Here is a 17,259-nt window from a genome sequence, read left to right as displayed (position 1 = left end):
TACAATATAGGAAAAAGCTTTAAAAATCTTCTTCTCAAGAACCATTGGGCCAAAGAAGTTGACATTTACATGAAAGCTTTCTGACATAGTGTAGATTCAAGTTTGCAAAGGGTAGCTTGGGCCATAATAGGGACTAAGGTTTTACATGCAAATATATATGGAAAGTCTTCAGATATGGGCCAAGGTGACTCAGGTGAGCGATGTGGCCCATGGGCCTCTTGTTACATTCATCGGGATCTTGTTCCATGGTAGGGCATATGCATATCTAGAGGTAGTAGATGAAACGCAGTTCATTATTCTAATATATCAAGCTCTTTAATCGCAATAGGAACATACTATTGAAAATATATATCAAATATGTTCATTAATCATGTGAGTTTTTTCCCCTATAGGTGGTGACTGAAGTCTGGTCAGTCGGCAGGCAGCAGTACTCAATTTACCGCATTCCTACAATCCAACTGAAATTACGGGTATTCAGAATCGGCCTTCGAACAGTTGATGGTAAGTAGAATTACAAACAGGATTCAGAAGTTTGTCTCTTTATAAGTAATTAAGATACAGATATTATTGTTATACATGTATATACAGGTTTTGTTTTATGTTGCATGTATTTTTTGGCAAAAATGGGGACCTAGACTTGATGCTTTTCAGCTCACCTGAGCCAAAGGCTCAAGTAAGCTTTTCTGATCAAATTTTGTTCGTTGTCTGTCGTCGTCGTAAACTTTTCACATTTTCGACTTCTTCTCAAGAACCGCTAGGCCAATTTCAACCAAACTTGCCACAAAGCATCCTTAGGTGAAGAGCTATCAAGTTTGTACAAATGAGGGGCCATGTCCCTTTCAAAGGGAAGACAATCGCAAAAATGCAGAAATAGGGTGGGCTCATTTAAAAAATTTCTTCTCAAGAACCACTGGGCCAGAAAAGCTGAGATTGACATGAAAGCTTCCTGACATAATGCAGATTCAAGTTTGTTCAAAGCATTGCCCCCCGGTGGTTGGATGGGGCTACAATAGGGGTCAAATTTTTAAATGCCAATATATAGAAAAATCTTTAAAAATCTTCTCAAGGACCACTGAGCCAAACAAGCTGATATTTACCTGAAAGCTTTCTGACATATTTCAGATTTCAGTTTGTTCAAATCATAGCCGCAGGGGTAGGATGGGGTCACAAGGGGGATCAAAGTTTTCCAACAAATATATAGGGAAAATATTTAAATGTGCGCCCAGGTGACTCAGGTGAGCGATGTGGCCCTTGGGCCTCTTGTTGAACTCATGTTTATGCTCTTGGACTAGTGACAGGTGTCAATGGGTTTTTTTCAGAAGCCCGCCCTGGTAGATGGAATCTGCCGCTTGACCAGCCGCACTGTCCAGATCAGTGGTTACCTATTGCTCTAAACAAGGGTGGTACGTGGAGACTCATTTTTCCTAAGCTGGCAATATTTGTGACTCATATCAGCCTCATTTACATTCTGAAGTTTAATTCATAACTTATTGCTGGATATTTGTAGAGACAGTGGTTGATGCTGGATAGATGACTTTTCCTCAGCCCATCATTACCTGCTGGAGTGCTGGTAGAGGCTGAACGCTTTGATAAATATAACTGTGATCTTGCTGAGATGTAGTAATCCATGGGAATTTTCCAAAGAAGATTCAAGAGAAGTATTCAATTATATAAGTTCAGACTGTAGAGAGCATGAAAGCAGATATTACAGTTATCTCCCTTAGACTAGATGAATTACAATGCAGCACTTTCAAATCATCTAAGTTTAGAGTTATAATGCTGTTTGAATTCTTTGAATTTGGCTACGGTTACTAGTTAAAGACATAACCACATGTATTGCCTCAGTTTACTTACAATTATAATATATACCTATAAGTATAAATTGTCCTTCTCTTAATTTTGTATACTTTGTGGAATTTATGAAAATTGCATGATCACTGTTCGTTATCTTCTCTTTATATTACCAGTATATTCTCTGTACCTGACTCATCAGGAATGCATTGTTAGGTCACCTTAGTCACTCAGGTGAACGTTTGCTATTGATCTGCCCGTTCGTTATTGTCATCTGTCGATTGTATATATGGATTCGTTTAACACCCCCCTCAACAAAATTTCACTCATGGAGACATCATCAATTCCGGCGAAGGGCTGCAAAATTTAGGCCTATGCTCGGTGCTTATGGCCTTTGAGCAGGGAGGGATTTTTATCTTGCCACAAAACATTCTTGGGAAAAGGGGATTCATGTTTGTTCAAATGAAGCAGCGTGTCAACTTGAAAGGGGAAATTATACAGTGAAACTTCTCCAAAATCGGCCCCTCAGAAAACCATTCCTCTCTGAATATCGCCCAATTCTTAAAGTCTCAGTAGGAATCTTAACATATCCTTTCAAAGAAATTCATATAGTCCAAAATGTGACTTATCGAGATTTCCGCCATTTTTGACAAGGGACTTCTGGGATGATCCTCAGTTAAAGGTTCAGATTTAGCTCGGATTATTCTGTGCTCTTTAGTCATTGGAGCTTGCAGTATGAGCCAGAGCACTGCGCTCGCTATTAGTATGCAAGTAGCTGCATTTAATTCAAATTGAAGTTGAACACAAGGACCCCAGGTGTAGGGTGGGGGCACAATATGAAATCAGAGTTTTATATGATAATTTGCAGAAAATTTATTAAAACAAAGACTTTTCAAGAGTAGCAGGGCCACACTAAATCATATCCAAATGCAAATGTCCCCAAGTTGTGTGAAAACAAGATTTTTTTATGACCCTGACTAAGGATGGGGTGGAATTGTTTTTGTCCTGTCTGTCTGAAATTTTAACCTTCCTCATAACTTTTAAATAATGAGCAATGGGGCTCTCATATTTGCATTCTTTTTTATAGCCATAGAGTCTTTCACCTCGTGACCTTGACATTAGAGTTTCATCTACTGACCGGTTTAGGTAGGACTTTCACATTTTGTATACATATAATGACCTGAACGTTTTACAGAATAGTCATATTGGTATTGAGGCATTCCTGTGTTGTGTGAATTTAAGTTTGCTTTATGTCGTGAGCTTAGGGGCTAGGTGGGGCCACAAAATAGGGTCAACATTTTTCATAGGAATAATGATTGAAAATACAAAAAAAAATTTGAAAATCAAAACAGCTGACCAAGAGCAAGGTGACTCGGGTGAGTGATATGGCCTAAGGGCCTCTTTGGGATTAAACTCTAAGGTTATAAACTATGTTTCTAACAATTTATCTGAAATTATTTGTATGCATTGATTTTGGGGTCCAAAAGGTCAAGGTCACTACTTGACTTCATAGAAAAGCTAGTATAAATTCATAAAGGAAGCATATGCCCTGCGTTGCAGAGTTCTTATTCATATTCTATCATGAAACAGAGAACAAAGTCGCTTGACAAAATTCTCTTCAAAAAATTGTCTGAGCATTTTCAACTTGCAGACAAGTTTACTTGCCTGTCTGATTTCTGGTGATTCCAGCACTCAATGCTACTTTGGTTTTTCAGCTTTCTGGACCTTAAAAGATGTTGACACCCTGTTGATGGAGCAGAAGCAGAAAGCAGTTCTCTTACCATCAGATCTGATCCATTTTTGGAGGTAGCCTTTTGTATGGAGCTGGTAATTTTGTTTTCCTTTTTAGTTCACTTGAAATCTAAGCTCATGTGAGCTTTTTTATCTCCCCTTATATGTGGTCCATCCGTCCTTTCTTATGTAAACTTTTATGATCCCCAAAAAATTTGAGGAGCATTAATATATTCTCTGTCATGTCTGTTCCACCTCATATCTCCTAAACTTTTCATCAAAAATTGATCACAAATGTCCAGGTAAGGACTTGTGGACCAAAGTCTCTCAAGGTCATTGTGGAAAGGCCAAGGTCTCTCAGAAAATAAAAGTTACTTATTTCAACAGTTTTCGATTCCTGTCTCCTAAACCATTCATCAGAAATTGATCAGCAATAGTTCTTGGGACGGGACGTTTGGTTCAAGGTCATTTTTGAAAAAGTCAAGGACACTCAAAACATGTACTTTATAGAAGGAAAAATTGCTTATTTCAACTGTTTTAGCTCACCTGATTCTGATCGCCTGTTGTCTGTCATCTGTCTATCCGTCGGTAAACTTTTTACATTTTTGACTTCCTCTCCAGAACCACTGGCCAATTTCAAACCAAACTTGGGGAAAAAGCATCTTTGGGTGAAGATCATTTAAGTTTGTTCAAATGAAGGGCCATGCCCCCTTAAAAGGAAATGATCACAAAAATGCTAAAATTGGGTGGGGTCGTTTAAAAGTTCTTCTCAAGAATCACTGGGCTAGAAGATTTGAAATTTACATCAAAGCTTTCTAACAGTGCAAATTTCATTTTGTTCAAACCAAAACCCACAGGAGTAGGGTAGGGCCACAATAGGGGATCAAAGTTTTACATGCGAATATATAGGTACAGTTTTTGAAAATCTTCTTCTCATGAACCCCTGTGCCAGGAAAGTACAAATTTACATGAAAGTTTCCTGACATAATGCAAATTAAAGTTTGTAAAAATCATGGGCCAAGGTGACTCGGGTGAGCAATGTGGCCCATGAGCCTCTTGTTGAATAGCCTTTGATCACATATCACACAAGTAACAAGGTTTGACACTAAGGCACGTCCTACCGACCGAGTCTACTAAATGATAGGTCCGGTTGGGTAAAATGTTGTTTTACTAGTCCGACTGGTCATGTTAAATAATAAACAAGAAACTAGCAATCTTGAAACGTGTGATGGAATAATCTATTTCAAGTAGCGGTCGGTAGTGATGTTATACGACATCTACTCGATGTTAATTTTAAACAGTTTATTTGAATTGACTATAAAAAAGTGTTTATCAAGTTAATAAATTATGTCGTAAACGTTTGTCATTAACATGAAGTATTTAAATATGGAGAAACTATCAGGGGTTTTTTCTGGAAAGTTGGTCAGGGCTAGTGGATATAAAGTCAGGTCTAGTAAAAGTCAGTAGCCCGACTGGTCTAGTGCTAAAAAAAGTAAATGTCAAACCCTGAGTAAGGGGTGAGATCAAAAGTTTAATGTTCCACAAAAAACTAAATTCAAATAGTTTTCACCAAGACCCCCCCCCCCTTTAGAATATTGGAAACTAATTAATTAACAAGTATAAACATACGATTATAAATGATTTTCTACTGTTTATTCACAATTCAAAGTGCACATTAAAACTATTAGATGTTTATTAAAATGTAATATTATGTGGTTTTTAACAATAGCTTAATTGTCATTTTTCTCTTTCCACTAAAGTGTAATCAATGTTGGATGACAGGAACTTACGGGATATTTTATCCCCCTCCCCCTAGCTATTTGAATTTAATTTTTTTTTTTTATCCGACATTGATCTTTTGATCTCGCCCCTACGTAACAGGCAAATTAAAGGCTCAAGTTAGCTTTTCTGATTAAAACTTTCTGTTGTCTGTCATTTGCGTCGTTGTAAACTTTTCAAATTTTCATCTTCTTCAGAACAACTTGGGCAATTTCAAACAAATAATATTTGAGTGATGGGGATTCAAGTTCGGTCTAATGAGGGGCAACATCCTTCTCCAAGGGAAGATGATAGTGAAATAGTGAAATTACACTGACAAATTTTAAAATCTTCTCCAGAACTAGAGGGCCAATTTCAATCAAACTTGGTAAAAATCATCCTTGGATGAATGGGATTTACATTTGTTCAAATGAAGGGCTGTGCCCCCTTCAAATGAGAGATAATGATGAAAATGCAAAAATAGGGTGGTGTCATTTAAAAACCTTCTCCTCAAGAATCACTAAGCCGGAAGAGCTGAAATGTACACATAAGCTCTCTGCCATAGTGCAGATTCAAGTTTTGTGAAAATCAGGGGCCAGGGATAGGTTAGGAACACAAAAGGGGATCAAAGTTTACATGCAAATATATTGGGAAAATCTTTAAAAATCTTCTTGTCAAGAACCACTGGGCCAGACAAGTTCAAAGAGCAAGGACACATTAAGGCCCAAATTTCGCCACAAAATTAGGATAAATTTAAAATGTGGTTTCACTTGGTTTAATCATTATGATTATGCACTAGGGCATTGGCCCTGATGATACATGTGGAAATTCCAACTTCATTGATCTCTCGTTTATATTACAAAGTTGTCGAACTCATTTAGGAGAGGTTACTCCATGATATATATGGTAATGGAATATTCGCATCTACCTTGCTATAAGAGTGAATGTTGGTAGTTGATAGATGAACGATGTAGTATCTAGATATCTAAATTATTACTCATTTGTAAGCTAAAAGATAAAGTATACGCTTGTATTGTGTGTTCCAAGAGGACAAAACCCGGTGAACCCCGATCACTACATGTAAAAAAAAAACAAAAAAAAAAAAAAAAAAACAAACAAAAAAAACAAACACATTTCTTAAGAAAACATTTTTAGTAGAAACGACTCGGGGGGGGGGGGGGGGGGGGGGGGGGGGGGGGTTGTTAAATCAAAATTCGTATGTAAAATTCATGTAAAAACTACATTCTCAAAACAAAAGAATGTGTGGGCCAAATTCCCCTGTTACTACGTCGCTGTAATAATTATTTGTTTATAGAATCGCCTTACATTTGTCATAACTGACGCACGTGTTCTGTGACATAGTCTTATTTAAAAATGCATGATAGCTAGTCATTGGTTACTAGTTTCATCATTAAATCGTGGAACTGGTGTTGAAGTAGTAGAACGCGATTTTCACACATAAGGAGAACTTTCTTTTCCTGCATTTACACTCTAACCATCCCACTCACCGTCACTTAGCATTTAGTGACATGTGCACAAAACACCGCTTAATGACTATATCCGAATCATGCGCGGATCTAGAGTGGAGGTCTGGACACCCCCTCCTCTCTGGAATTAAAGTTGCATGTAATTTGTGCTCAAAGTAATGAGGACTAAACCAGAGCACAATATTATCATTTGTATAAAACTGGAATGATTGTTTGATATCCTTTTCCCAATTTACATAATTACCGGTGATTAATGTAAACATTCTAACCAAGCAGTATTCTTGGCTTTTTTAAAAATATCTTTGTGGAAATAATGTAAGTTCTCAACAAAGCAAAGGAATTTGGATACAGCGCAGTAATAATATATTAATTTTAGCAAAGCATGATATTTTGTAGCATTAAAGTTTGAACACTCGATATTTTCTTTGTTAAAACTTCAAATAATTCAAATAGCCGACGTTATGGAAATAAAGTAAAAGTATTGAACAATTGTTCAATGTGTTGTAATCGTACACTACCATTATTTGGGGACGGTAGTGAAATGAAGAATTCAAACATAACTCTCCGAAATTTCGCTGCCATCTTATGGAAGTATACACCATATGAAAGAATTTTGAGGAATATCATTTAATTTGAACGCGGGGCCAAATTTGGCCCCAAATGTACCTTGTCCTTTACATGACAGCTTTTATATGTTGTATGTATATTTCCTGTGGCAAGACAGTTCATTTTATATCGTGACCTTTGACCTTGTGACCTTCAACTAGGATTTTGGTCTACTTTTGAAACATAATCTATCAAATATATTTGGATCCATTTTAGGTGGCGCTTTCATTTTTAGCTCACCTGAACCGAAGCTTCAAGTGAGCTTTTCTGATTACATTTTGTCCGTCATCCGTCCGTCTGTAAACTTTTCACACTTTCGACTTCTTCTCCAGAACCTAAGGGCCAAATTCAACCAAACTTGTCACAAAGCATCCTTGGGTGAAGGGGATTCAGATTTGTTCAAATGAAGGGCCATGACCTTTTTCAAGGGGAGATAATTAAGAATATGTGAAATTTTGGTGGCATCTTTTAAAAATCTTCTTCTCAAGAACCACTGGGCCAGAAAAGATGAAATTTATAGACAAGCTTTATTAGGTAGTGCAGATTCTAAATTCTTAAAATCATGGCCCCCGGGGATTGGATGGGGCCACAATAGGGGATCCAAGTTTTACATACAAATATATAGGACCAATCTTTAAAAATCTTCTTCTCAAGAACCACTGAGCCAAAAAAGCTGAGATTTATATGAAAGCTTCCTGATATAGTACAGATTCTAAATTCTTAAAATCATGGCCCCCGGGGGTCGGATGGGGCCACAAAGGGGGATCAAAGTTTTGCATACAAATATATAGGAAATTTTTTTTAAAATCTTCTTTTCAAGAACCACTGAGCCAGAGAAGCTGAGATTTATATGAAAGCTTCCTGATAGAGTGCAGATTCTAAATTGTTAAAATCATGGCCCCCAGGGGTCGGATAGGGCCACAATAGGGGATCAAATTTTTACAAACAAATATATAGGAAAAATCTTTAAAAAATCTTCTTCTCAAGAACCACTGAGCCAGAAAAGCTGAGATTTATATGAAAGCTTCCTGATAGAGTGCAGATTCTAAATTGTTAACATCATCGCCCCCAGGGGTCGAATGTGGCCACAAGGGGGATCAAAGTTTGACATACAAATATATAGGAAAAATCTTTAAAAATATTCTTCTCAAGAACCACTGAGCCAGAAAAGCTGATATTTACATGAAAGATTTTTGACTTAGTGCAATTCAAGTTTGTTCAGATCATGGCCCATGGGGGTAGGATGGGGTCACAAGGGGGGATCAAAGTTTTACATACAACTATATAGGAAAAATCTTTAAAAAATTTCTTCTGAAGAACCACTAAGCAAGAGAAGCTGAGATTTATATGAAAGCTTCCTGATATAGTGCAGATTCTAAATTGTCAAAATCATGGCCCCCGGGGGTCGGATGGGGCCACAATAGGGGATCAAAATTTTACATACAAATATATAGGAAAAATCTTTAAAAATCTTCTTCTCAAGAACCACTGAGCCAGAAAAGCTGAGATTTATATGAAGGCTTTCTGATATAGTGCAGATTAAGGTTTGTAAAAATCATGGTCCCTGGGGGTCAGATGGGGCCACAAGGGAGATCAAAGTTTTACATAGAAATATATAGGGAAAATCTTTAAAAATCTTCTCAAGAACCACTGAGCCAGAGAAGCTGATATTTACATGAAAGCTTCCTAACATAGTGTAGAGTTAAGTTTGTTCAAATCATGGCCCCCGGGGGTTAGATGGGGCCACAATAGGGGATCAAATTTTTACATACAAATATATAGGGACAATCTTTAAAAATCTTCTTCCCAAGAACCACTGAGCCAGAAAAGCTGATATTTACATGAAAGATTTTTCACATAATGCAGATTCAAGTTTGTTCAGATCATGGCCCATGGGGGTAGGATTGGGCCACAAGGGGGGATAAAAGTTTTACATACAAATATATAGGAAAAATCTTTAAAAAATTTCTTCTCAAGAACTAGTGGGCCAAAGAAGTTCAAATTTACATGAAAGCTTTCTGACATTGTGTAGATTCAAGTTTGCAAAAACCATTGTCTTCAGGGGTAGGTTGGCGCCATAATAGGGACTACGTTTTTGCATGAAAATATATATGGAAAGTCTTCTGATATGGACCGAGGTGACTCAGGTGAGCGATATGGCCCATGGACCTCTTGTTTGTATATAGATTCTTTATGGAAAAACCTTATTTTGTGAAGTTTGACCTTAACCTGGGAGTTCGATCATTCTGACGTATTCAATATCTCCTGAACATATTTTGTATTTAAATTTTTATGACAATACCTATTTTTTCATACTATAACCTTTGACTTTGTGACCTTGAAATTTGACCTTATTTCAAGGAAATGTAACCTACCAAATATTTTCAATAGTATTCAAGGTAGGGCTTTCATATTTTGTTGATAGGTTCTTGTTGACAAAACGACCTTGTGGTACAATCACATTTGATCTTGTGACCTCCACCTACTTTCCAAAAAAATGGCCTAGTTTTAAAATATCTTCTAAACTATTTAAGGAAAAAAGCTTTTATATTTTGTGTATAGATTTTTATGGCAAGACTTTGATTTAGTGTTTGATCTTTTTAATAAGAATCTGACCTCTTCATTATCTCCTGAACTATTTAAGATAGAACTTCTAGGACTCGGTATTCATAGATGTGCACTGGTTTGGTCTCATTTTGATACATTCAGTATCATTGTATCGATCTTTTGAGTATAAATTTGTGATCTAAAAGCATGATATAATGGTGTAAAGGATCAGTTTGTGGTTAACCAATATTTAATGTGAGAATAAATATTGTAGGGTAACGGTTACTGGAGACATGCTGTTGATTGATGAGGATAATTTTCCCGAGACTCTGACATATTGCAGGACCTGGATAGCTCTACTGGTGTTCAAAATGCCAGGTTTGTTAATGGAATTACATGTAAATGTTCCATGGAATGTCAGATTTGTTAATGGATTTACATGTGAAATGTTCCATGTAATGGCCAGGGCATATGTAATATAGCATTAATATTTTTAATGAAACTCAGGTGACCTATTGCAATTGGTCTGCGTCCGTTGTCATGCGTTGCCTGTCGTGTTAGGTGTGTTAACATCTTCAAGACAACGGGGAAATAAATTGTAAATTTCAGAATTCCTGGACTCTTGTGGCTTTAGGGGCGGGGCAAAAACTGCCCAAATTTGACCAATTTTCAAAAAATCTTCTTTATGACTATACATGTGTAAGAAAAACTCAATGCATAGGGATGTAGAGCAGGAAAGCCTCTATCAAAATTGTAAATTTCATGATCCCTGGGGTAGGGGTTCTGACCTCAGGGCGATGCCAAACATGTTATATAGTATTGGTGTGTAAAACACTTAAATGACATCTTCTTAAGTACTGTTGAACCTTTCTTGTCAGCGGAACTCCTCTGAGAACACTCAACATCATTTCGTGAATCTTTGTAGTTAATAGAAACATGCTGTGTAGATGTGCATATTCCCAGGAAATTCTGCACTGCATAAAATTTGGCGTTTACAGATATTATATTTCATAAATTGACATTAAACGTCATTAAATTTCGGCGTTTACGGAAAATTATACGCCACTGGAAACGCAAAGTAAATTTGACATTTAATTTTCTATTAAATGTGTATTTTACGTTTAAATTTGACATTTAATTTGGGTATAATTGGTGTTTAATTTTATATTAAACGCAACTTTTCGTGCAGTGTCTGATTGTCCCTTTTGAACTTAAAATTTTGAGTCCTTCTGTCCTGTTGTTGTCAGTACAATTCCTCAGAGATCGCTTAACAGAATTTGATGAAAATTTGTAGTTAATAAGGACACACTGTGTAGATGTGCATATTCCCAGAAAATTCTGATTCAATTATTTTTCTTGGAGTTATGCCCCTTTTGAATTTTGAGCCCGTCTGTGCTGTTCTTGCAGCAATGCATAGCATTACCATTCATTATGTGAGACATTGCTAAGCAATGTTGGAGCGTGGGGTATGTGAACTTGATCACTTTTACTTTCTTTCATTAGTCAGGTGCTCTAACCATTGAACAACCATGACGGGTCTATCCAAAACCCCTGTATTACTAGTCACGTGCTCCAGTCATTGAGCTACCGTGACCGGTTTATGCTAGACCCCTGTATGAGTCAGATATTTTAACCATTGAGCTACCATGACCAGTCTATCAGAGATCCCTGTATTACAAGTCAGGTGCTCTAACCATTGAGCTACAGTGACCGGTCTATCAGAGACCCCTGTATTATTAGTCAGGTGATCTAACAATTGAGCTACCATGACCGGTCTATCAGAGACCCCAGTTGTACTATTCAGGTGCTCTAACCATTGAGCTACCATGACCGGTCTATCTGAGACCCCTGTATTACTAATCAAGTGCTCTAACTATTGAGCTACTGTGACTGGTCTATTGGAGACCTTTGTATTACTAGTCAGGTGCTCTAACCATTGAGCTACCATGACCGGTCTATTAGGGACCCCTGTTGTACTAATCAGGTGCTCTAACCATTGAGCTACCATGACCGGTGTATTAGAGACCCCTGTATTACTAGTCAGTTGCTTTAACCATTGAGCTACCATGACCGGTTTATCCGAAACCCCTGTATTACTAGTCACATGCTCCAGTCATTGAGCTACCGTGACCGGTTTATCCTAGACCCCTGAGCTACCAAAAAAAAAAAAACAACTATTGAGCTACCGTATGACCAGTCTATCTGAGATCCCAGTATTACTAGTCAGGTGCTCTAACCATTGAGCTACCATGACTGGTCTATCAGAGACCCCTGTATTACTAGTCAGTTGCTTTAAGCATTGAGCTACCATGACCGGTCTATCGGAGACCCCTGTTGTACTAGTCAGGTGCTCTAATCATTGACCTAGCGTGATTAGTTTATCGTAGACCCTTGTATTAATATTCAGGTGCTCTAACCATTGAGCTACCATGACCGGTCTATCAGAGATCCCTGTATTACTAGTCAAATGATCTAACAATTGAGCTACCATGATCGGTGTATCAGAGACCCATGTTGTACAAGTCAGGTGCTCTAACCATTGAGCTACCGTGACCGGTCTATCGGAGACCCTTGTATTACTAGTCAGGTGTTCTAACCATTCAGCTACCATGACCGGTCTATCAGAGACCCCTGTTGTACTAGTCAGTTGCTTTAACCATTGAGCTACCATGACTGGTCTATCAGAGACCCCTGTATTACTAGTCAGGTGCTCTAAACATTGAGGTACCGTGTCCGGTCTATCAGAGACCCCTGTATTACTCTAACCATTGAGCTACCGAGACCAGTCTATTAGAGACCCTTGTATTACTAGTCAGGTGCTATAACGATTGAGCTACCATGACCGGTCTATCAGAGACCCCTCTATTACTAGTCAAGTGATCTAACGATTGAGCCACCGTGAGCGGTCTATCAGAGACCCCTGTATTACTAGTCAGGTGTTCTAACTATTGAGCTACAGTGACCGGTCTATCTGAGACCCCTGTATTACCAGTTAAGTGCCCAATTTTTCAGAGACCCCTGTATTACAAATCATGTGCTCTAACTATTGACCTATCCATAGGCTGATGTTAAGATGAACCATGGATATCGATCTGGATAGCTCCGTGCTTAGAACATCTGACTAGTAATACACGGGTCTCTGATAGACCGGCCACTGTAGCTCAATAGTTAGAGCACCTGATTAGTAATACAGGGGTCTCTGTTAGACCGGTCACTGTAGCTCAATAGTTAGAGCACCTGACTAGTTATACAGGGGTCTCGGATTCGATTTCCAGTTGAACCATGAGTTTTCTCCTTCCTGTTACATTTACATATATATAAACATGTAAATATACCACACTGTAATAGACTGGACATTTTGTAAGATAATTAAGTTCTGAAATACAGACAATTGTTGACAATACAGTTAGATATAATTACACTTTGTGTTTTGTAGGACTGTGGAGTGTTGTGATGTTATTGATGGTCAACAGAAGACTGTGACCTTGAATCTGAAGATCTGTGATGAAGACTGGACGTTTGGGGTCACTCTCTGTTACAGTACTACAAATCTAAGTAAGTACTCAGTAATAATGTAAGACTGAACTCTGTATCATGTTTATCTAATATATACATTGTAAAATCAAACACATATTGAATTAATTCACAAACAAAATAATGTCAGACTGTTCAGTTAAACTCACAAACACAAGTACATGTTACACATCACAAACTCTGGTCTGTAATTAACACAGGGCTGTAATTAACACAGGGCTGTAATCAACAAGCAGATGTAATCAACATGCAGCTGTAATCAACACAAAGATGCAATTAACACTGTGTTTAGGTGTGTAATTAACAGGGTTTTTAGATGTGTAATTAACAGAGTTTTTAGATGTGTAATTAACAGGGTTTTTAGATGTGTAATTAACACTGTAGAGTTGTGTAATTAACACTGTGTTTATAGATATTGGATTTTCTTCACTTTAGCAGTGTAACACTCAGCCACAAAGAGGTTGTCTCTGATGTCCACACATAAACCGAATGGACGGCGTAAATCACAGTGAATGTAACGGAGGAACTGTCCGTCCTGATCTAGGATGTGGATACGGTTATTGTTAAGGTTTGCTGTCAGGATGTGACTCTGGCTGTCTGTAGTGATGCAGAATGGATAAAATGATTGCTTGGTATTAGAGGGATGACCAGTGTATCTAAATCGGAGTTTTCCTGACTGATTGACCACCACTACTGCACTAGCGTCCCAGTCAGCCACACAGATATCCAGGTTCTTGTTCTCACTGAGGTATTTAGTGTTAATGGTAATGATATAACCACGAGAATAGAGAGGACGACCCTGATCATCAAACTGAATGCTTTGTTTCTCTGTGGAGCCGGAGTAACGCACGACTTTGGATTGTTTTCTATCATCACTGACCATGGTAACCAGGAGGTCGTTACCCGCGGTACAGCAGACACGGAGAGGTCTCCACCCCTGTAGTGTGATCACGGTCTGTATCTGTTTATTCTTAATTAAGTTTATAGTGTTATCATCATAGTCAGTATAAACAAGATCTCCGTCCCGTGTCACTGCTATGTCCCGCGGTCCGTCCCCTGACTTGGTTTGTATTGATGTCAGTAGTTTACTCTGGAGGTTGAGCAGCTTCATGGTTTTGTTCTCCCCGCGTGTCCAGACTTGATCTTCACTCAGACAGCTAACACTGTATAGATATCTATACCCAGTGTCTATGGCGGCGGTGACGCGCGGCTCATCAAGCAGTGGTTTGACTGGAGGAGACGATACAGCTTCTGCTGACTTGATTGTGTCGCCATGTTCTGTGTTAATGGATAATGGCGACAGAGAACCAAACATTCCATTGAGCTGATCTTTGTTTATTTTCTGAGCAGACAAACTGGGTACTGTAACTCGGACTTTAGGCGGTAATGTTCTAAATTCAGAATTCCTAGATTTGTAACTAGAGGTTCCTTAGACGTCATTTGATTTTAGGATTGATTTCAAGTCGGACATGATCTGTTTGAGTTCCACCATTTTCTGTGTGATTTCATCTGTATTTTTATTCAGGGTAGATAGGTGTTTGTTTTTCATCTCCTGAATGTCGGATTTCCGCTGGTTGACAATGGCGGTGATTTCCCGGTGTAGGATTTCTCCTTGTTGATCGGCAATTGTTGTTAGTTCTCCGTAATTCGTTTCTAACTCGGCTTTCTCAGTTTGCACATCGGACGCCATTTCTTCATATCGCGGGTAAATTCTGGTCTCGAGTTCGTCCAGATCTTTCTGTAAACTTTCTGTTTTAGCGCTGAGTGTTTCCAGAATATCTGATATATCGTGACCTTCATGTTTACTTGAGGAGACGCAGGTAGAACAGACAGGAAGGTCACATTTCTCACAGTAATGTTTACAGAGTTCGTCGGCGTGGTCTGGACATGTTGAGTAGTTAAGAGATTTTCTGTATTTATAGGGCACGACTTTGTGTCTTATAGACGAATCCGAGAGGTGCTTCCCAACACAGGTCTGGCATAGATTTATATCACAACGTTCACAGTGACTCTGTAGGTGGGCAGTTTTACAGAGGTCACACAATAGGATAATCTGGGCTCTGCGGAACGGGTCCATTTTTGATGTCCGGGGTCACATGAGGAGTTCACTGTTAATTAAAATAGGGAATTTAGATTAAAGATTTAAATATGTTGAATCACATGACCAGCTAGAATTACAGTATGTTATATACACTGCGATTATTTATATACCAGACGTGAATGTATTGAATTACCCCCCCCCCCCCCCCCCCTTTCAGAAATGTATGAGATTATTATGAAAATGAGCAGATCTATCTAATTGATCACACAAATATGGATATTAAATTTGTCTCACCTGAAAATCCAACATGGCCTCCCTGTTCTTTCGACCTTCCGTCTAGTCCTGTGATTAAATACTTGTGCGGTGCGTCAGCCTGTATACATTATCTGTTTAAATAGAGTTTTAAAGTTTGTTTTGACCTAGTTCATACTGGGTAGCGATGTCAACATTGACGTCACAAGGTAGAATTGTTTCAATCTATGTAAAATAGAATCCCTTCATTGTTGTCCACGTACAGTATCAATTGCGCCTGTGTGTGTGGGGGGGGGGGGGGGGGGGGGGGGGGGGGGGGGGGGGGGGTTTATATAATAATCACTACTACTGTTTCAGTTTGGACAGAGTTTTATATAGAGACAACTCCTGATTTAGGTGAAGCACTTACGGACGTAGCATTGAGGGTTGTTTATCGTGCCAAAGACTAGTTTGCATTGAGGGTTGTTTATCTGCCAAAGACTAGTTTACATTGAGGGTTGTTTATCGTGCCAAAGACTAGTTTGCATTGAGGGTTGTTTATCGTGCCAAAGACTAGTTTACATTGAGGGTTGTTTATCGTGCCAAAGACTAGTTTGCATTGAGGGTTGTTTATCGTGCCAAAGACTAGTTTGCATTGAGGGTTGTTTATCGTGCCAAAGACTAGTTTGCATTGAGGGTTGTTTATCGTGACAAATACTAGTTTGCATTGAGGGTTGTTTATGTGACAAAGACTATGCTGGCGCGACGTTGTAAATTTCTTCTCGCTATTATCCAGTGTAAAATTCCAAACAAACTTACATGTATGTGAGTGACGTGTGACTTTCACAGAAATAAACAAAGTCCCACTGAGCGCTTAGTTAAGGAACAATCACTACCTATATTTTAAACAGTTTAGATTTGACGCGGTACTGAGATTTAAATCATTTAGTAAATGTAGCCAGTAAACAGTTTATCAGATTCTATACTCGGGAAATCATGGTAATGTTAATTTATTCCAAAACATTAAAGCGAAACATTGTTAACATTTAGAGACAAAATCAAACGTCTGACAGCCCCGTATAGTAACATCAAATTAATTATCATTTACTCCCTGTATCATAAAATAAATAAAATTAATCACACTGTCCTAATTCTACCCAATGGATAGAAAGATAGGTAGAAATTGACGGTTACATATTCCCAGGTCAATATGGTGTACAACATCGTACTATACAGGTAAATTATTCCCCGTGTGTGGGATAGATAATTGAGTTTTAATTTCGAAAAAAATCCACGTACAAGTGTTTGTTTATAAATAATTGACCTGGACTGTACCTCTCCCGTTAAACAGGTACAATACCTGTATCCCGCTAATCACCTGTAGTACCACAGTGGCGGATCTAGAGGGAGTTAACAGGTGGAAGTACCTACACAGTGGCGGATCTAGAGGGAGTTAACAGGTGGAAGTACCTACACAGTGGCGGATCTAGAGGGAGTTAACAGGTGGAAGTACCTACACAGTGGCGGATCTAG

At 38.4% G+C, this 17,259-nt stretch overlaps 2 protein-coding genes across 2 annotated transcripts in view; both read right to left on the bottom strand.

Moving 5' to 3' along the window:
• The window catches only part of LOC130046652 (E3 ubiquitin-protein ligase TRIM71-like), a 74,517-nt gene extending 58,493 nt beyond the window's left edge, over positions 1-16,024 (bottom strand). Inside the window, exon 1 of the mRNA XM_056166981.1 lies at positions 15,790-16,024. The gene's annotated coding sequence lies outside the window, so the exon portion shown is untranslated. The remainder of the gene's footprint in view (positions 1-15,789) is intronic.
• LOC130055190 (uncharacterized) lies at positions 13,506-14,885 on the bottom strand. Its single transcript, XM_056166983.1, has one exon. The coding sequence runs from the start codon at positions 14,767-14,769 to the stop codon at positions 13,861-13,863; it is 909 nt and encodes a 302-aa protein (XP_056022958.1). The 5' UTR covers positions 14,770-14,885; the 3' UTR covers positions 13,506-13,860.
• Positions 16,025-17,259: the final 1,235 nt, after the last annotated feature.

Source organism: Ostrea edulis, chromosome 5 (assembly GCF_947568905.1).
Source record: "Ostrea edulis chromosome 5, xbOstEdul1.1, whole genome shotgun sequence".
Taxonomy (NCBI): Eukaryota; Metazoa; Mollusca; class Bivalvia; order Ostreida; family Ostreidae; genus Ostrea; species Ostrea edulis.
The sequence above is the reverse complement of the archived record's forward strand: the minus strand, read 5'-3'. Positions and strand labels throughout refer to the sequence as shown.

Excerpts from the sequence above, each read along its gene's own strand:
- LOC130055190 (XM_056166983.1), bottom strand. The coding sequence starts at position 14,769 with ATGTTTGGTTCTCTGTCGCCATTATCCATTAACACAGAACATGGCGAC.